The sequence below is a fragment of the Pristiophorus japonicus genome, chromosome 15 (assembly GCF_044704955.1).
Source record: "Pristiophorus japonicus isolate sPriJap1 chromosome 15, sPriJap1.hap1, whole genome shotgun sequence".
NCBI classification, from domain to species: Eukaryota; Metazoa; Chordata; class Chondrichthyes; family Pristiophoridae; genus Pristiophorus; species Pristiophorus japonicus.
In genome coordinates, this window is record NC_091991.1 from 58,022,556 (window position 1) to 58,044,000 (window position 21,445).

Genomic DNA, 21,445 nt, shown 5'->3' on the forward strand with positions numbered 1-21,445 from the left:
GGCAGAAGGTCAGAGATTTAACGCTAATGCCCATTTCATATTGCTCATGGTAAAGCCCAATTTCAAAAATGGAGACAAGGAGTTTTGAGAACGGGTGACAAGCTGGTGATCTGAAAACCCAATTTTACCGCCCATGCCAGAAATAACGGCCATGTTTGGGCGATCTGCACAAAAATGTAAAATCTAGTCCCATGGGTGGAAACTTGAAGTTGATGTACTTGTCACAGACTGGATGACACTTCCTCCAGCATCAGCAAGTGTAATGGAGCTTGCACATTGTTCATGCAAAAAGACCCAGTGTGCACAAGGAAGGTGCTCTTGTCTTCTCAACAAGCTACTTTGTACCAACGTCTGCTCGTGTGGAGGTTGTGAGAATGTTGCATCTTTGCCCAAGACTTCTCGGGCTGAGGAAACAGATACCCTTGATTCTGATGATGATTCAGAGCTATGTATTCCTTTTCAGCCTCTAACTTTTTTCAGATCTATTTTGTTTTTCAGTACTTATATCTTTAAAAAAAAATCAATACTATTGCTTTTATTATTATTACAATTATTGTTATAATTATATGGTTGACAAATGAATGCGGGTGTATATGAAATAAATGGTTGCTATGGTAGATTTCTTACTAAGCAACAAATATGAAAACAAAACTTAGATTTATGTATAACTGCATCATATAATGCGTCCAGATGACCTCAGTGATACTTCTTTTGACCAATTCTTACACTATCCATGCTTAAAATTTAGCAGTAGCATTGATATATCACCGTTGCTAGGCAAAAGAAAGTCCATAGCAACCACTTTTATGTTTTTCTTTGTTTTTGGCCATTTCTCGGTAATACTCAATTTTCAGATTTGGGAATATTTGGTTTTTGCTTCAGATACATATGTTTAACATATTTAGCATGGTTCTAAGTTATTCTCTTATGGAGACTACGGAACTAAAAATCAAGGCAAGAAAATAGGCTTTTGGCCCACGGTCTATAGGTTCTGATCAAAACAAAGTATAGATTTTAATCGGTTAAAAAAAAAAAGTCCAGCAGAAGTGGACATTGGAGGATCATCTAGGAGACAGGAAGCTAGAAGTTACAGTTTTATTGTTAATTGTGATGATATTGCAAGTAACAGCATATCTGAGTTGCAAAAAGATTAAATAGTGAATTAATTGTCATGCTAACAAACATCAGAAGTTACAAATTAAAAGTAATTAGTGACTCTAGGTCTCTTGGTAGAGTACTAAAACTCTCGCCTCAATTTTCCCTACCTCGGTGGGCGACGTAGGTGGTGGGTCTCGGCCTCGCTGTTGGCTCAATCCCGGCCTCTGACATGACTTTCCCCTCATTGGGCTTGTTAAGCCCACCCAGCGCATTTCCTGCCAATTGAAGGAAGTGGGTCTGGTGACGTCATTTATGACGTGTCATCAGCCGATTTCCTTAAGGGGGCCATGCGCAAATTTACTTTGACATTTGTGCTGTCAGCATTCTACAGCATTGAGGTGCTGCAAGAACTGACAAGCACTGCACAGAGGTGCACCCAGGCTCTCCCATCACTCCCTCCATATGCTTATGGAGAGAATCACAGCACACAAGGAGGTTCTCTTCCCTTCCAATGGGCGGGAGAGACCTCCTCAGGAAACCAACGCAGCCTGGTTGCACAATCACTTCCCCATCTCACTAGCCACCCATCACACTCGCCCTCATCCTAGTCTAATCATACCAACTAACAACACACAAGGATAGGCACGTGCGTGTTTCAGCCAATGTTCATGTGAAATTTCTGTTAATGTGCTGTCAAACATTGAAATCTTTATTTTCAAGACTTTGCTTTCTTGGACAGATTTGTGTGCACCTTTGGAAGTAGCTTAGTGAATTGCAGTGAATGGTGAGAAATAACGTTATCCCCACAATGGTGGTGAGTGTGAAAAGAATGGCTTGGGCATTGTAGGCATGCTTTATGGTGTTGGTGTGGGGTGGTGTCAACCTGGCGCATCATGTGGTAGCCAGGGTGTACAGCATCAAGTCAAGTAAATCTGGCCATGGTGAGGCCATCCCTGGTGTCCTGGGGAGCAATATGGTCAGGTGCTCATGACCTCTGTCCTGTGCAGCATCAGGTGATTGCGGAGAAGGTGGGTGTGGTTGTTGGTGCTGTTGGTATGCCTGGTGATGTTGGGGCTGATCGTGGTAAGATTCTGAGGACCAAGATGAAAGAATATAAAGTGCACCCATGCTGATGGAATTGATGACAGGTGAGGTAGAGATGACAGAAGCGATCTGTCAATGGTGAGAGAAGTAATGAGGTCAGACTGCATGGAGACTTGTGTAAAGACTTGCAGCATCCTGAATCTGTAGTGGAAATGCAGTTTAGAGATGCTAATGCTTAAGGGAAGATATCTTAATCAGCTGGGAGCTTTGAGTGGACATTTGGAGCTGTCAACTCATCAGCTGATTCAATGGCCACTGACCTCCCGCCTCAGCTTCACTGATGAGGTCTCGGCACAGCAGGAAACCCGTGGGAGACCTCTGAAACTTAAAAAGCTGGGAACATTGTTAAGTGGCTCTAAACAAGCCACTAATGATTTGAATTGGGTTCCCCACTGCTGCCTGTCGGGTCTGCTCAGCGCTGGCAGACACGACATCGGGAAATGCAGAAGTGTGTGTTTTGACAGTGGGTTCTGACCCGCTGTCAAGCATTTTAAATTTCATAGCTGACCCGCCACCAAATGGGTCTGCTGAGCGCTGGCAAAACCGCAGCATTTGTGATTGATTTTAACTCCCGGGTGGGAACATAATACAGCAAGTGGCATGCTTGTCTAGGAACGGTAACGGGGGGCTCGGCTGATTTTCATGGCCAAGCCTCATTAGTATTAGAACATAAGAACTAGAAGCAGGAGTAGGCCATACCACCCCTCGAGCTTGCACTGCCATTCAATAAGATCATGAGTGATCTTTGGCCTGAACTTCACTTTTCAATCCAAGCCCATATCCCTTGATTTCTCGAGTCCAAAAATCTATCTATCTCAGCCTTGAATATACCCAACAACTCAGCATCCACAGCCCTTTGGCATAGAGAATTCCAAGGATTCCCAACCTTCTGAGTGAAGAAATTACTCCTCATCTCAGTCTTAAAATGCCGATCGCTTATCTGAGATTATGAGCCCTAGTTCTAGACACTCAATCCAGGGGTAACAATCTCAGCATCTATCCTGTTAATCCCCCTCAGAATCTTATATGTTTCAATGAGATCACCTCTCTTTCGTTTTCCACATCTCAACAGCGACTACACTCCAAAAGTACTTAATTGGCTGTAAAGCGCTTTGAGACGTCCGGTGGTTGTGAAAGGTGCTATATAAATGCAAGTCTTTCTTTCTTTATTCTTCTAAATTCCAGAGAGTATAGGCCCAATCTACTCAATGCCTCATAGGACAACCCTCTCATTCCAAGAATCAATCTAGTGAACCTTCGTTGCACCACTTCTAAGGCAAGTATATCCTTCCGTCGATAAGGAGGCCAAAACTGTGCACAATATTCCAGGTATGCTGCTTGTGAACTTCCCAACCGAAACGCTTGTGACTGCGTAGCATTTTCTGTTTTTGTCAATATCAGTCTGTGCAACAGCTTGATATTTAAATGGAGCAGCAGGAGGCCTCTGCCGGGATCTAGCTGTATAGTCCCTGGCTCCAAGTAAGTGCTCCGGGAGGGGAATCCCAGTTGGAGGAAGGGGGAAGATGGCCAGGCAGGGAAGGCCCAAGGTTTACTTGTGGCGTACATATTCATCTTGGCCCCACAAGGAAGCTAAAAGTTTACTTTTCTGTGCTCTGGTTGCTGTTCCCAGCAGATTTTGCCTGGCAGGTAGGCAGCATTGCTCCGCCACTCAGATTAAAATGGCAGATTCGGTCTCAGTGACCTCGATCTGCCAGCTTAGGATGGGTGCCTTTACTGCTTGCAATTTAAAATTGAGTTGGCCAGATCAGGTGGGAAAAGAGTGGGTAAGTCCTTGCTCAATTTTAACTGCCCCCCCGCCCCCACTCCAATATGGTTTCTGGAGAGTTAAAATCGAGACGTCTGTGTTTGGACCCTAGATTTGGCTGTCTTGTGAGCTTTCCATCCTTCAAATGGAGAGCTCTGCTGATTTACAGTGAGGCTGTTAGATTTTGAGTACTTCCACTTGGTAATGGAGAGGAGGAAGATGATGATGAAATAAATGAGTATGCTTTAAAATATTTTAAGCAGTAAAACAAAACAAAAAAACATGTCTAACTTCCAGTTTTCCTCTACAAATTAGTGAGTTGATCATCTTAAGGCCTGGCCTTCTCAATGAGGTGCACAATAGGGATAAAACTCAGATGGAGTAACTGAGGGAAATTGGAGGGTAAGTCAACTCACACCACTCTCACACACTTCTTAGTATTTGGTCCAAGGAGGCATTGGCTGAGGCTTGGATATAAATAACCTGTTCTCTTTGTCAGGCAATTATGTTGAACCAGAAGATGGGGAATCTGAATAGACCCTAAAAATAATTTAGCTAATAAAATAAATACACTTATCATTTAACTAGAGCAAGAATAATATTACAGAAGTTAAAACTACTGTAAGGGTACATACCGTACCAGTGTTTCATAATACCGTGTCCTGTTTCACAAGTGAGCATGAAAACAGACAAGAAAAATTATTTAATTAGATATTATTTAGTATACATATGACAACTCTTGGAAAACATAAAACAGTGTAATAAATGAAAAAGTCATGAAATGATGAAGTGTTGGGCCTTGCATTGTAGTACACTGTCTGTTATGCTTGGGCTGTGCCACACTTGCATAGCCTGTTACAGTGGGGCTTATACTATACTAATGCCGTCTGTTGAATTGAGGTTCACATTGTACTCGCACTGTTTGTTGTGATGGGGTTCATACTACTTACATTGCTTAAAGGAGGCTCATACTGTACTTATAATGTATGTGGTGGGAACACAGTACTTATATAAGGCTAAATTCGGCTAGGCTGTGTACCTAACACAGATCCTCACTGGACAGGAGTGCAGGTCAGAGATAGGGCTATGACAATGATGCTCAGTTCTCCAATCTGCACTCCTGTCCAGTGAAACTGTTGTACTGTGACTCACTCTAATTACCCGGTGCACTCAGTGCATGTTGTCATGGGCTCATCTAAACTTATTGCCTGTTGTGATGGGGGTCATGCAATACTCATACTGCCTGTACTTATACGGCTCACAACATAAGCATGCTGTAGTGGGTGCATACCGCAGTTACACTGTCTATTCTGGTGGGGCTCACACGAAACGCACACTGCTTATCGTAGTGGGCTCACGCTGTACTCAATGCCTGTTCCCTATCACAATCCTTTTTTATATCAAAAACATTAATATAATAAACAGGCTTGAAACTGAAATGACAGTGAATTGCAATAACAGAGAAACATCTCCATATATGTTGCAATATTACAAACTTACCTTTTGGGATTGATCTTCCAGGTTGTGCCTTGCAATAAAAGCGCTGAAGTCAGAGAATTTCCAAGACCATCCACTGTGCTGACGGTGCTTTGGTAATTGACTGGACTTGGGAATCTGGATATTGCAGTGTTGTTGGCGTTGTTGATGTTGGCGTTTGACCCAGAGGAGGAATAGCTGCTTGGAGTGAAGGTTGAATCAACCAGTTTCTCATGGGATGGCGACTCGATTTCAGCTTGAGAGGTTCCTGATTTATTGAGGTGCAAAGGACGCTGGGTGGTGAAAGTTTGTGGGAAGGAGCCTCTACCATCATTTGGATAATAGCCAACATGGTTACCAAATAAGCCACCAGCCCTCTGTGGGAAGAAAACATGCTCATTCAAGCTTTCCAATATTATACAGTATACACAGATCCTCTAACAATTAACCTACATTTTTCACTATAAGGGCATAATTTCAGCTGAAAGTGCAATAGCAAGTTTGAGGAATGAGTTGTGCCACAGACTTCTCAATATTTGCCAAGGTACTAAGTAGATACAGAACAGAGTTTTGACAGTTTCACAGAGCAGGGAGGATAAGTAAACTGAATAACCCTATACTTCCCCAAGTAGCCAATTATAATGCAACACTTGGACAAGTCTGAGAACGGATTCCTTCCTGCACTCTCAGCCATGGAACAGTGCAAAGGGGAGGAGGATATCCAGGAAGAAGGATTACAAGAAAGTATGGAATGGGAAAAGGACATTCAACCCATGAAGCCTCTTCTTTCCACTAAAATGCCTCCCCATTTGCCAAAGCCAAGTCATGCAAAACTCTAGAATATTTATATAGCTTAACAGCTGGCATCCTAGATCAGTAGTTTTACTTGCCATATTTCCTTAGTCAAAACACTTTAGGAACCATCATGTTGCATACAATATTTCATTATTCCTCTCTACTACTACTAGTAGTAGAGAGGAATAATGAAATATTGCGGATAATGCGGATGATGCTCTTCACACCAAAAAAAGATAGGCTCACAGGTGTTACAATGTTACATCTTAAAGGGTGGAAGATGCCTGTGCGTGGATTTTTTTAACGTGTGGTGACCGTTGCACATCAGCCACCACATGGGCTTGACAGAGCTAGGTCTGGTGGCGAGGATGACCAAGACAACTGGAGACCAAGCTCTGTTGCGCCACTCCTGGCCACGACCCCACCGCTGTTATATGCTGCGCCGCTCCTGGGCCATGACCCCACTGCTGTTAAATGCTGCGCCGCTCCTGGGCCACGACCCCACCGCTGTTATATGCTGCGCCGCTCCTGGGCCATGACCCCACTGCTGTTAAATGCTGCGCCGCTCCTGGGCCATGGCCCTGTCGCTGTTATATGCTGTGCCCCTCCCAATCCATGACCCCTCCGTTGATAAATGATGCGCCGCTCCTGAGCCACGACCTCTCTGATGTTATACATGCCATGTCGCTCATGGGCCACAGCCCTGCCGCTGTTAAATGCTGCGCCGTCCCTCGCTGGGCTCGACTTCTGCCCCCCGCTGGGCTAGAATGCCGCCCTTCGCTCGAACGCTGCCCCTCGCTGGGCTCGTTCGCCGCCCCTTACTGGGCTCAGACGCCGCACCTCGTTGAGAGTCGGGCCCATAGGAGCACCGTCCGAGCCCAACGGGGGCCTGAGAGCCGGGCCCAGCGAAGGGCTGAGAACCGAGCCCAGCGGAGGCCTGAGAGCTGGGCCCATTGGAGCGGCGTCTGAGCCCTGCGGGAGCCTGAGCGTCGGGCCCATTGGAGCGGTGTCCGAGCCCTATGGGGGCCTGAGGGTCGAGCCCAGCAAGGGGCTGAGAGTTGGGCCCAGCAGGTGCAGAGGTCGAGCCCAGCGGGGGGCTGAGAGTCGGGCCCAGCAGGTGCTGAGGTCGAGCCCAGCGATTCCTCTCTCCAATTGTCATTGTAACACAGGATCCTGTTCCTTGCTACATATTCATTTAACTTTCTCAATCAGTATGTTTCTAATCCAACAAGGAAATAAGCATTGTTTGATTTAGTTCTGGGAAATGAAGTGGAGCAAATAATTGATGTGAGAGTTGGAGAAATAATGGGAAATAATGACCACAACTTTGTTAGGTTCAATGTATGACTAGAAAAGAATAATGATGAATCAAAGATGTGGAAAAAAAGGGAAAGTTCAGTGTGATAAGAAGGGATCATGCCTAAATAACTGGGCAGAAAAAAATAGCACGGTTTGATGCATCAACAGTGGGAAATCTTCAAATACGAGATGGATAGAGTACAAAATTGCTAAATGGTGAAAGTGGGTACTTCAAAGAATGGAGTTCCATGGATAAATATATATATAAAAAAAAATAAACTTAAAAGGGACGCATGAGATAAAATTAGGAAGAATATAGAAAGTGTAATGAGAAGGTGAAAAGGAGATTAGAAGGACTTTTATAAAATATTTTTTAAAAAGTAAAGGAATAGTTCAAGAGCAGGTAGGAATACACAAGGATAAAAGATGGGGTCTAGTTGTGGATGATGAAGGTAAGGCAGAGATATTGAATGAATATTTTTGCCTTTTTGTTTTACAAATGATAGTGGAAGCCAGCATATAGGTGCAATAGAGGAGGATATGGAGCGATTGTTAAAGATGACTGTCGAAAAGGCAGAACTCAGTGATAAGTTACTAGACCTTGATGATATTTAAAGAAGTCAGAGTAAATATAGAAGACTTCTTCAGAAATTTTAACAGTGAGATAGGACATCTATTTCCAAATAACCACTGCTCTTTCTAAGTGTTTGTACAACACATATCTAATAGTTAGTTCAGCAATTTACCTATGGATAAATCAAACTAAGTGGCCTATAATTCCCAGATTATAATTTACTGCTATTCTTAAATATAGACAGCACATGGGCCTTTCTCCAGTCCTTAGGAATAATTCAAAATTTCAAAAGCTGTTAAATACACGAGCCAATGGCTCAGTTAACAGAACCCAATTTCTATTAGTACTCCACGGTGAATATAATTATGCCCAGAAGCCTGATCTGCCTTAAGAGCCCTAATTATTGCCAGGAATACTTCTATATTGACTTCCACAGATTCAATTCTAGTTGTACCTCTATCTATCAGCACTAGGAACTTAGCACAAATGCAAAGTAACAATTTAACACATCAAGTCATGTCTTCAAGATTCCACCCTATAGAACCTCTCAAAGGTACTATACATCATTTTATTGTATAAAATACTGGCTGAATGTTATGTAAACAATGTCATAATATCAAAAATGAGTTTAAGAAAAATAGGCTGATAAAACCACATGATACTGACCTATACAGGATTTAAGGTGAAATGTTTAAATCCCTCCATGATTTTTTTTAGTGATTACCTAATGTGAAACTTACCCTGAAAATGTCATCTTCAGATGCAGCTGAAGCGGCCTCTTTCATTGCTTTTTCTAGTTCTTCTTCTGCTGTCAGGTCCCCAGATATGGCGCGTCGAATCTCAGGGCCAATGTCATGCAAAGTACGTAGACCAGCCTAGAAAGGAAAAAAAGGGAAAAGAAAAAGCTCTAAAAGTGTGAAAAATTTCCTTTACATATTATTGTACAGATACTGGGGGGAATTTTAATTCCCCGCCCAGTGGAAACCAGGCGGGGAGGCAGCTAAAATGGAACGGGAAACTGGCCAACATGATCTGGCCAACTGCAATTGCAGGCGGCAAAGACACTCGGCTGAAGCTGGCGGTGTCCTTCTTTAAATATGCAGAACTACAAAATTAAACTGAGGCCCATGCGGGAAGCTGTCAGGAATTGGATCTGGGACCAGACGATGTCCAGAAGGTATGTTTAAAAAAAAATGTTTACTTGTGGGCCAGGAGGAGCAGGAGTGTACAGATGCATATAACAGTACACTACCACTATGACCCATCCGTCATAGAATCATAGAATGGTTACAGCACAGAAGGCGGCATTTGGTCCGTCGAGCCCGTGCTGGCTCCCTGCAAGAGCAATTCAGCTAGTCCCACTAGCCTGCCCTTTCCCTTTGGCCCTGCAAATTTTTTCTCTTCAGGTACTTATCCAATTCCCTTTTGAAAGCCACAATTGAGTCAGCCTCCACCATCCTTTCAGTCAGTGCATTCCAGATCCAAACCACTTCCTCATGTTGCCTTGATCAATTTTGATTTTGTTTAGTTGAAATTTATGACATGTTCTCTGGTTGGATTCTGGGTAGGTTTCAAAGATGAACATGCTGGGAACAGTACATGTGTGAATCCATAACCAAGTCAGTCATTTTAAAACCTCTATTTGATGTTCATCAAATTTCAGATACATTGTACTTTCAGAAATGAATCATCAAAAATCTAAAGAAAACATAAAACCCCTGAAATTCTTCTCTATCATGGAACAGCAAAGGGGCTGCAAGTTAGGGCGGAACCCATTTCTGCCTGGTTTCCACACTTGGATACCTGCACTTTAAATTCTGATGGTGGCGGGGATCCCCCTTCCACCTGTCTCTCCTGTCCCAATGCCAATCTGGAGGTGTGTCTCGGGGGTTCCTGGCCCCCTCAGATATCCTGACGAGATAGGCCAGCAATGAAGGCAGGGGTAAGTACGCCTGCAGAAAGCAGGCATGTATGTGGTACTGAGCCACACCTAGGCACCACCAAAGAGAAATCAAATGTTAGTAGATGCCAAAAGGATCCTCCTCCAAAGGACAGCAAATACATCAGATATCATATTTTTGTCACTTGCACTTTTACATTTACACTATGCCAACTGTTTTAGGGTTGGCATGTCGTACATCCCCTGTTACAACCAGAGTAAAATCCTGGAAGTGACAGGGACAAATGGGGAGTCGATGGAGTGGCTCCTGAAGAAGATTTTATCTTCGTCTGCCCAAGATGCACCTAAGGGTGTTTAATATGAAAAGAAAATCTAGCTTTTTCAAACATGTGAGAATTGTGTTTCAAGAGTATTTAGTGATGCAGAAATTTTCTCAGGGAGTATACTGGTCCATAAGGATTGTGCTTTGGACCTGCCAACCTATCTGCAACTGTTCTGATAGCAGTTCCAATCTTTAAAAATAAACAACTAACTCTTTCCAGTGCCCAATTCTGAGTCATAGAAATTAGCTAGTAGGAACGATTATTCCATACTGACATTATGAATACAGAGTGTTATCAAGAATTCTAAAGACCTTTAATTTTGTGCATAGGTTCGCTAGTCAGAATTGCAGTACAGGTTGAACCTCCCTTATCCGGCATCCTCGGGACTTAGCCTGTCCCAAACGAGGGATTTTACCGGATGAGGGATGGTCACGTGTTTGGATGGACTGCGCCTTTAAGTGCTGTTGCTGGGGTAAGTATGTGTATGTGCTGATTGACTGGACCAACTGTCAGTCAGTCAGTCAGCCAATCAATGTGCAGGGGGCCTCAAAAAGCCGGCAGGCCCCGAAGAGCCAGCGGGTACAGAAGAGTCAGTGGGCCCAAAAGAGCTGATGGGCCAGTGGGCCGAGAAGAGCTTGGCAGGCCCCAGCGGGCGGAGAAGAGTCGGCGGGCCCCGGCAAGTCGGCGGACCCCAGCGGGCCCAGAAGCGTCAGCGGGCCCCGGCGGGCCCCGAAGAGTTGGCCCGACCCCCCGGAGGGAGCGCTGTGGGGAGGAGCAGCCGGCCCAAGGACTGTGACTGCAGGAGTTCCAGCAGGATGATGAGGAGGAGGCAACTGATGTTGGAGAAAGATTATATTGGTGAGCAGGATTTTGACGGTCGTGTCCCGCGCACGCCCCACTCGGGAATAGCCCTGGACGGGGGGTCATGCCGGATAAGGGTGTCCCGCATAAGAGAGGTTCAATCAGTACTCTGCTCAGATAATAAAAGGGTCAGAAATTAACCTTTCTCTACGCAATGTTGACTGATCTGCACATTTCCAGCATTTTTTGTAATTATTTTAAAGAACGGAATGTCTGGATTATCCACAACTAAAGCCTTCTAACATGTGTGGTATTGCAAGCTGTTCAGGGTGAATTTGAAATCTGCATCAACTTCAAAGCAAATATCAAAAATATTTCTTCTCAGCAATAATGCACTAAATTGATATTATAATACATTATTATACAATCTACTTTTATTACAAATATCTATGAGACATTGGTACTTTACTGAATGCTTAAGATTTTACAAGGTAAATTATGTGAAGATTCTACCATTGCATTTATATAAAGAATGTCATTATACAATATACTTTAAAATTTTATGGTTATGATAAATATTCATTTGTTATGTTAATATGCAACTGAAAGCAGAACCTACAAGATAAAACATGGCTGTGATTCAGGTAATTCTTTGTGCAAGTTCAGAAACAAAAGGTGAAGGGTATATATATATATAGCATTTCATTAAAATGCTGAAAACAACAACTAAAATAATGAAGAAAAGAACTAAAAAAATGAAATAAAGACACAGAGACCTAGAAATTTGCCACTGACTATTTTTAGGTGCTGAGGGAGTGCAAGGTAAATACCCTGCACCAGAATGGTGAGATCTGAGGCGTCCCTGATATTGGGCCTTGGACCTCATTGTTATAGAGCTAGTGCGGCACTACAGCCCGCCAGCGAGAAGTGCAGAGGATTGCTAGGAAATTCAGGCCACTGCTGGCGTCACAGCGGCCCTCAGGTAAGTGGGTCCGGGGGTTCAGTTGGGAATGGGACGGAGAGGAGGTCGGGGGAGGGTCGGGATTTGATCAGGGGACCTGGAGTAACAGGGGAGGGAGATCAAGACTCACAAAGGCCGGGATGGGGGAGTGGGAGATCGAGGCTTGAGGCCAGTGAGGGTGGCAGATTGGGGGGGGAATATTGGGGTGGGGAAGCATGGGAGATTGGGAGTTGTGCATTTCAAGGCTGTGGTGGCGGGGGGCCAGGAGCAGCAGTGATTTGGACGGTCCTTTAAAATGGTCGTGAGGAGCACTCCTGTTCCACCCTGCGCTATATTGAGGCAAGTTACTTGCCTTCTTTGTTGCAGGCATTCCATAGAGCTGGATGCTAGCTGCCTCAGAGCAAATGAATGTTGGAGTGGGGACTGCAAGCAGGCATTAGGTCCCTTATTTGCATCTGCTTCATGCTCTGGTGTGCCTGATGGATTGCCCCACGCTTCGACCCATCACTGCTGATTTCTGCCCCAAGCTAAAATGATGGTAATTTCTCTCAATCTGGCTCACCCTAGAATGCCAATAATTCACTACCTATATCTCTTAATTGAGAAATAGAAAGACATAAGGAATTAATGAGAATAAAACAGCAGTTAAGTGGCACGATAATTTTGTCAAAAAATAGTAAATTGATGATTTAGTGATTTCAAACTTTTAAACTGTATTTTAAATAAGAAGTCCCATCATTTATCATAATTTAAAAAGGACAATCTAGCAGCTCAAAACTGGGAATCCATGAGACTCTGTGGGCAATCAGCAGCAGCAGAATTGAATTCCATCACAATCTGTAACCTCATGGCCTGCCATATCTATCACTCTACCATTACCATCAAGCCAGAGGACTAACCCTGGTTCAATGAGGAGTGTAGAAGAGCATGCCAGGAGCAGCACCAGGCATACCTAAAAATGAAGTGCCAACCTGGGAAAGCTGCAACACAGGACGACATTCATGCTAAACAGCGGGCGCAGCATGCTATAGACAGCTAAGCGATCCCACTATCAACGGATCAGATCAAAGCTCTGCAGTCCTGCCACATCCAGTCGTGAATGGTGGTGGACAATTACACAATTATCGGAAGGTGGAGGCTCCATAAACATCCCCATCCTCAATGATGGCAGAGCCTAGCATGCGAGTGCAAAAGGCAAGGCTGAAGCGTTTGCAACCAGCCGAGTGGATGATCCATATCGGTATCCTCCTGAGGTCCCCACCATCACAGAAACCAGTCTTCAGCCAATTCGATTCAGTCCCTGTGATATTAAAAAAATGGCTGAGCGTACTGGATACAGCAAAAGCTATGGGCCCTGACAATATCCTGGCAGTCGTGATGAAGACTTGTGTTCCAGAACTAGCCGTGCCTCTAGCCAAGCTGTTCCAGTATGGCTACAACACTGGCATCTACCCGACAATGTGGAAAACCGCCCAGGTATGTCCTGTCCACAAAAAGAAAGTCCACAACCAATTTGGCCAATTACTGCCACATCAGTCTACTCTCAATCAGCAGCAAAGTGAGGGAAAGTGTTGATGACAGTGCTATCAAGTGGCACTTTTTCACAAATAACCTGCTCACCAATGCTCAGTTTGGGTTCTGCCAGGAACACTAGGCTCCAGACCTCATTACAGCCTTGGTCAAACGTGGACAAAAGTGCTGAATACCAGAGGTGAGGTGAGAGTGACTACCCTTGACATCAAGACATCATTTGACTGAGTGTGGCATCAAGAAGCCCCAGTAAAATTGAAGCCAATGGAAATCAGGGGGAAAACTCTCCACTGGCTGGAGTCATACCCAACACAAAGGAAGATGGTTGTGGTTGTTGGAGGTTAATCATCTCAGCCCCAGGACATCGCTATAGGAGTTCCACAGGGCAGTTCCTAGGCCCAATCATCTTCAGCTGTTTCATCAATGACCTCTGCATCATAAGGTCAGAAGTGGGGATGTTCACTGATGATTGCACAGTGTTCAGTTCCATTCGCAACTCCTCAGATAATCAAGCAGTCCATGCCCGAATGCAGCAAGACCTGGATGACATTCAGGTTTGAGCTGATAAGTGGCAAGTAACATTTGCGCCACACAAATGCCAGGCAATAGCTATCTCCAACAAGCGAAATTCGAACCACCGTCCCTTGACATTCAATAGCATTACCATCGCCGAATCCCCCATCAACATCCTGGTGGGGTTACCATTGACCATTAACTTAACTGGACCAGCCACATAAACACTGTGGCTACAAGAGCAGGTCAGAGGCTGGGTATTCTGCGGCAAGTGTCTCAACTCCTGACTCCCCAAAGCCTTTCCACTATCTACAAGGCACAAGTCAGGAATGTGATGGAATACTTTCCACTTGCCTGGATGAGTGCAGCTCCAACAACACTCAAGAAGCTCGACACCATTCAACACAAAGCAGCCCGCTTGATTGGCACCCCATCCACCACTTTAAACATTTACTCCCTACACCATCGGTGCACCGTATCTGCAGTGTGTACCATCTACTCGCCAAGGCTTCTTTGACAGCATCTCGCAAACCCATGACCTCTACTACCTAGAAGGACCAGGGCAGCAGGATCATAGGAACATCACCTGCAAGTAGCCCTCCAAGTTACATACCATCCAGACTTGGAAATATATCGCCGTTCTTTCATTATCACTGGGTCAAAATCCTGGAACTCCCTCCCTAACAGTGGGAGTACCTTCACCATAAGAACTGCAGCGGTTCAAGATGGCGGCTCACTACTACCTTCTCAAGGGCAATTAGGGATGGGCAATAAATGCCGGCCTTGCCAGTGACACCCACATCCTAGAAATGAACAACAAAAAAACAATGCTGAAGTACGTTGGTTTAGCACAACGCTGTCCCTTCACGTCTAGGATTTGGATTTGAGCCTAGCTCGACTGATCAGATCAAAGTTCTTTCTCTCTGCCAGCTGTAAGCATCCTACCAGATATTAGTTTGCAGAAGTCACAAATCAGCTTCGAGCTTCTAATATCCAGAGAACAAAACTAGCACTAAGTTGGTATTGGGATTAAGATATGGTGTTAGACCAGAAGAAGGGAACTTCACACTGTACATGGAACCCAGCAGTACTTAATGCTAACACTGAGTCCAAAAACTTTCATTTGTTCATATTGATATATTTCACCTCATAAGTACATAGTTCCACAGGGAAAAAAAATTAACATAAAATGTATGCACTACATCAAATGATTTACTTATAGCTGAAACTAGTACACATGTGGACAATGATCAGACACATAATACTTTAAAAAAAGTAACATTTAAATTAAGAAAGATTTCTCACATGTACCTGTAGAGAGAGTGCATTTTTCTGCACTGCTTTCCCAACAATGCCCTGTTCTTTGCGCTTCTTGAATTTTCTGAAGTAATCCTGGATTAGGAATGTGGCGTAGAACTTCCCAACAGTAACTTCATCATCTGGAACATAAAAATGTTATGCACAATGCAGAATTATTTAATCCTATTGTTGCAGTTATGATAAATATATGAAATCATAAGCAATAAGCAGTATGTTCATGAACCTTTACTGTAGAAATGCAGCAACTTTGTTCCGAATTAGGAAGCTTGGAACATTATCAAACATTCTCAATGGAATTCTTGATTTGGTCTTTTCAGGGCTGAAGATAGCATAATCCCAGCATCGCTGATACCCTACAGACTTTGGCAGAGTGTGCAGGGTCTGGGGATAGCACCAATTTAACATGTGATGGTGGGTCCAGGTGGACTGTTGGAGCCCCTGGAAACATTCAAGGGGGCTGCATTCCTGAAGAAAAAAAATTCCTGGTGCAAGTTATGGGGCCCAGGCCGCTTCCCTGGCCTGGATCCCATGGAGGTCCCACTTCCATCTTTCAAGAGATAGGTAGCCCTTTTCTCATTTGGCGTATCAGCCTGTAATGTTGTGCTGGGTTTCTATAAGGCCGGAACATGGGAACTGCCACCATATGTGACTTTGTAGGGGCGAGTGGAGGATTCAATCCCACAAGGCCATCCTGGGACCTAGTGTATCCAAGTCCTGGTGGAGTTTGCAGCAATTACGGTGAACTCCCACTGAGGCTGCTGTGAGAGTCTACTGGAATGACTGAGAAATTTCAGTTGCAAAAGATTGTATGTATAGGGCAGCTAGATGTCACAGTTAGTCATAGTACACTCCTGGCTCATGAGACTACTCACAAAAGAGAAGTCTGCTACAACTGGTAAAAGGCAAAAACTGTATTAAAGTCTAAAATATAACAGTAACATTCCAGATTCCAAACATTCACATGCACATAATTTATAGATAAAGTTAACTTAATGATTACAAATTTAATTGTTTGTAAAATCAATACTCTACTTAGAAAGGGGAATTTCATAAATCTGATTACCCAGATTATCTCTAATGTTTTTAACACATTCCTTAAAATTTCTTCATTAGAGGAATATATTCAAACAAATATATCTGCAAAATACATATGTGACGTATACATCTAAGATTCAGCTGTTTAAAGTACTTCTGAAGAGGCACATTTTCAATTAATTTAGTGGGTTAATGTAATGAATGTAATGACTCAAAAGACTTGTAACTGTAAATTGCCTTAGGTGTAAACCTGATCCAACTTTATTCGCGCCCAAAGTAACCTGTGTGACATGGTACCCGTGCTTATATACCAGTGACCGTGCACGTGCACGTACAGCCCGATGACCTCCGACAGTGGTGCCCCCTGGTGTCTGGTGACTCCAAGCATAAATACATAACATCCCCTTTCAAGATCTTAATATCAGTCTTTTTACAAATTAAGACTGTCTGGGACTTTCCGCTCACGAGTTGATTGCCTCAGTTCAACTTCAGTTCTAGGCGAATGTTCTGAGTCAGTTGTGACTGAAGGCTGAGTAACCGATCTGATGGGAGTGGTAATGACCACATCAGGGACTGGAGGTCCAGTTTCAATAATGACAGCAAAGTCCTCTGATGAATGAACATTGGTTGGTTGGTCACTGACTGCATCTTCCTGAAACGGTTCCAGTTCATCAGTGTGCCGCAGTTTTATCTGATCAACATGTTTCCTGCAAGTTTGCCCATTCTTGAGCACGACAATAAACACTCTGTTACCCTCCTTGGCTGTAATAGTACCGGTGATCCACTTTGGACCTTGACCATAGTTCAGTACATAAACTGGATCGTTGACAGAGATGTCACGTGACACAGTAGCACGATCATGATACCCTTGCTGACTATGACGTCTGTTTTCAACACGATTATTCAAATCGGGATGAACGAGAGAGAGCTTGGTCTTGAGATTTCTCTTCATCAGTAGTTCAGCAGGGGAGACCCCAGTAAGCGTATGAGGTCTGGTCCTGTAACTGAGCAGTATACAGGACAAGCGAGTTTGCAGCGAACCCGGAGTTACACGTTTCATACTCTGTTTGATTGTTTGAACAGCATGCTCTGCTTGACCATTAGAAGCAGGTTTGAATGGGGCTGACCTCACATGTTTAATACCATTGAGTTTCATGAACTCTTGAAACTCCAGACTTGTGAAGCAAGATCCATTGTCGCTCACAACAATGTCAGGCAAACCATGAGTAGCAAAATGACACAAAGGCTCTCAATAGTAGCTGTAGATGTACTGGATGACATAATAATACACTCTATCCACTTTGAATATGCATCCATCATAACAAAAAACATCTTTCCCAGGAAAGGACCCCAAAATCGATGTGGATCCTCGACCATGGTTTAGATGGTCACGACCAAAGACTCTGAAGATTCCACTGGTACTTTACTTAGCTGCATGCAAGTATTGCACTGATGCACACATGATTCCAGATTAGAGTCAATTCCAGGCCATCAGACATGAGCCCTAGCAATGGCTTTCATCATGACAATACCAGGAGTGCTACGTAGTTGACGTACAAATTTTTCTCTACCTTTCTTAGGCATAACAACACGATTACCCCACAGTAAACAATCTGACTGAACGGTTCATCTTTGCAACGGTTGTAAGGTTTGGTCTCATCACACATTTCCATAGGTATTGCAGACCAATCACCACTGAGGACACAACGGTTCACAATTGATAAAATAGGGTCATGGCTGGTCCAGATCCTAACTTGTTGAGCAGTGACAGGAGTTCCTTCACTCTCAAAAGCATCCATTACTAACAGTAGATCTGCAGGTTGAGACGTCTCCACCTCAGGTGTGGGCAACAGCAGACGACTCAGTGCATCGGCACAATTCTCAGTGCCGGGTCTATGACGAATAACATAATCATAGGCAGACAATATCAATGCCCACCTCTGGATACGGGATGATGCATTGGTATTAATACCTTTGTTTTCCAAAAACAATGAAATGAGTGGCTTGTGATACGTTTCGAATTCAACAGGTACTGATGTATCTTTTTGACCCCATACACACAGGCCAAAGCTTCTTTTTCTACCATGCTGTAAGCTCTTTCCACCTTTGACAAACTTCTCGAAGCACACGCAACAGGTTGTAGCTTACCCGACTCATTTGCTTGTTGGAGTACACAGCCAACCCCATATGATGAAGCATCACAGGCCAAATACAAGATGCTTACATGGATCAAAATGAACAAGCAACTTGTTTGAACAGAGCAGATTCTTGGCTTTCTCAAAGGCTCTATCTTGAGCCACACCCCAGACCCAGTTGTCGTCTTTTCTGAATAGCACGTGCAATGGCTTTAACAAAGTGCTCAATCTGGGTAAGAAATTACCAAAGTAGTTGAGCAGCCCAAGGAACGAACGCAGCTCCGTCATATTCTGAGGCCTGGGTGCATTTTTGATGGCCTTGGTTTTCGAATCAGTAGGCTTGATGCCATCAGCAGCAATCTTCCTCCCCAGAATTCAACTTCAGGTGCCATGAAGACACACTTTGAACATTTCAGCCTGAGTCCCACTTTGTTCAGATTGTTCAGATGTTCAGACTTCAAAATTGTTCAGATGTTCAGTAGTGTCGCAACCTGTGACCAGAATGTCATCTTGAAACACGACAGTTCTAGGAATGGACTTCAGTAGACTCTACATATTCCTCTGAAATATTCCTCTGTAGCTAAACGAATTCCAAAAGGACACCTGTTATAGACAAACAGTTCTTTATGGGTGTTGATGCAGGTGAGTTTCTTCAAAGTGTCAACAAGCTCCTGTGTCATATAGGCCGATGTCAGATCCAGTTTAGTGAACGACTTTTTACCAGCTAGCATGGCGAACAGGTCAGCAGCCTTCGGTAACGGGTACTGATCCTGTTTCAAAAATCGGTTGATCATAACCTTGTAGTCTCCACAAACCCTGACAATGCCATCACTCTTCAACACAGGAACAATAGGACTGGCCAACTCGTTAAACTCGACCGGTGATATGACCCCTTCATGTTGGAGTCTGTCAAACTCAATTTCAACCTTCTCCCTCATCATGTACGGAACAGACCGAACTTTATGATAGAGAGACCTTGCATCAGAATCCAGGTGAATCTGCATCTTGGCTCCAGTAAAATTACCAATTATCAAACAAAGAAAGAATCTTCTTCAATGCTTGAGCACATGAAGTGTCATCCACCGATGACAACGTTTTGATATTATTCCAATTCCACTTAATTTTCTTGAGCCAATTCCTGCTGAACAGTGTTGGACCATTACCTGGGACAATCCATAATGGTCGATCATGAACCACACCATCATATGAAACCTTGACTACTGCACTGCCAATCACCAGTATAAGTTCCTTAGTGTAAGTACGCAACTTGGCATTGACTGGACTCAGTTTAGGCTTCACAGCCTCAATGTCCCACAGCTTGTCAAATGTCCTTTGGCTCATTATCGACTGACTCACACCCGTGTCCAGCTCCATTGATATAGACTCGCCATTCAGCTTCATATTAACGATTATCATCTGGCTCCTTCCCAAGAACGAATACAGACCATACACTTCCTCCTCGGGTTGTGTATCCGGGCCAGCACTGGACTGGTCATCATTAGCAATGTGATGAGTAGCAGCACGCTTGCTCAATTGTGGGCACATTCCCTGAAGATGCCCCACTTTTGAACAGCCATTACAGGAGTACTGTTTAAACTGATACTGATGAGGCTGATGATTGCCCCCACAATGCCAACAGAGTGAAATCGGATTTGTACAAGTTGGTAGACTTTGAACCACTACAGGTTTTACATAAGCAGTCGAGTAGGCCCTGCCATAAGCAGCTCTGCCAAACGACGACACAACCTTGTTTACAGTACTTGCCGTGGAACTCCGACTCTTCGATGATATCTGCCTCAAATTATCATCAGTCATCATGCATACCTGGGCAGTCGCGATTGCCTTGCTCAAATCCAGCTTCTCTTCGGCCAATAACTTACGAAGAATCACATCATGGTTGATGCCTATCACGAAGAAATCTCGCAGCATGTCTTCCAACACGTTCCTGAACTTACACGATTCAGCGAGACGTTGCAGGCGACGAATCCCGACACATCCTGGCCCTCAGCACGAACATGCGTGTAGAAGCGATAGCATGAGATGATGATCCCTTCTTTTGGCTTAAAATGGTCATGCACCAAAGTACACAAATCCACATATTCTTTGTCCATTGGATGTAAAGGCGAGAGAAGATTCTTCATGAGGCCATAAATTTTTGGACCACAAACGGTGAGGAAAACCACCCTGTGCCTAACTACGTCAGTCTCTCCCTCCATTTTGTTGGCCGCAGAATACTGATCCAGGCGGTTGATAAAATCCGCCCAATCCTCACCATTCGTGAATCTCTCCAGAATTCCAATAGTGCCCATTGTACATGCGAAGGTTCTTAAGTTACCTCGTCGCCAAATGTAATGAATGTAATGACTCAAAAAACTTGTTACTCGGGTGTAAACCTGATCCAACTTTATTCACGCCCAAAGTAAGCCGCGTGACATGGTACCCGCGCTTATATACCAGTGACCGCGCACGCGTGTGTACAGCCCGATGACCTCCGACAGTGGCGCCCCCTGGTGTCTGGTGACCCCAAGCATAAATACATAACACTTAATGAATTTTTCAATATGTATTCTAACTGGATAAAGTCTTCAGATGATTTCCTTAAAGATGAAATGTCAATGTTCTTAAAATTTGGCTTATAGCATACGAGGGATGCAAGTTCCATTGTGTTAACCACGTGACAGATCAACCATTATCACCATCAAGGGACTAGAACAATTTTTGAATTACTCCTAAAACTCATTTACCTATCAACTATCTTAGTGTTACCTTGCTATTATAACATGTTTTACCATACACTTGGCTAGTTATATGTTATT

At 43.9% G+C, this 21,445-nt stretch overlaps 1 protein-coding gene across 1 annotated transcript in view; it reads right to left on the minus strand.

Annotated features, from left to right (window-relative positions):
• cacna1c (calcium channel, voltage-dependent, L type, alpha 1C subunit) overlaps positions 1–21,445 on the minus strand; it is a 1,034,505-nt gene that overhangs the window by 36,667 nt on the left and 976,393 nt on the right. The window contains exons 38-40 of the mRNA XM_070900503.1: positions 15,451–15,578; positions 8,852–8,986; positions 5,468–5,820 (exon numbers count right to left, since the gene is read on the minus strand). Coding sequence (XP_070756604.1) covers positions 5,468–5,820; positions 8,852–8,986; positions 15,451–15,578 — 616 coding nt within the window. The remainder of the gene's footprint in view (positions 1–5,467; positions 5,821–8,851; positions 8,987–15,450; positions 15,579–21,445) is intronic.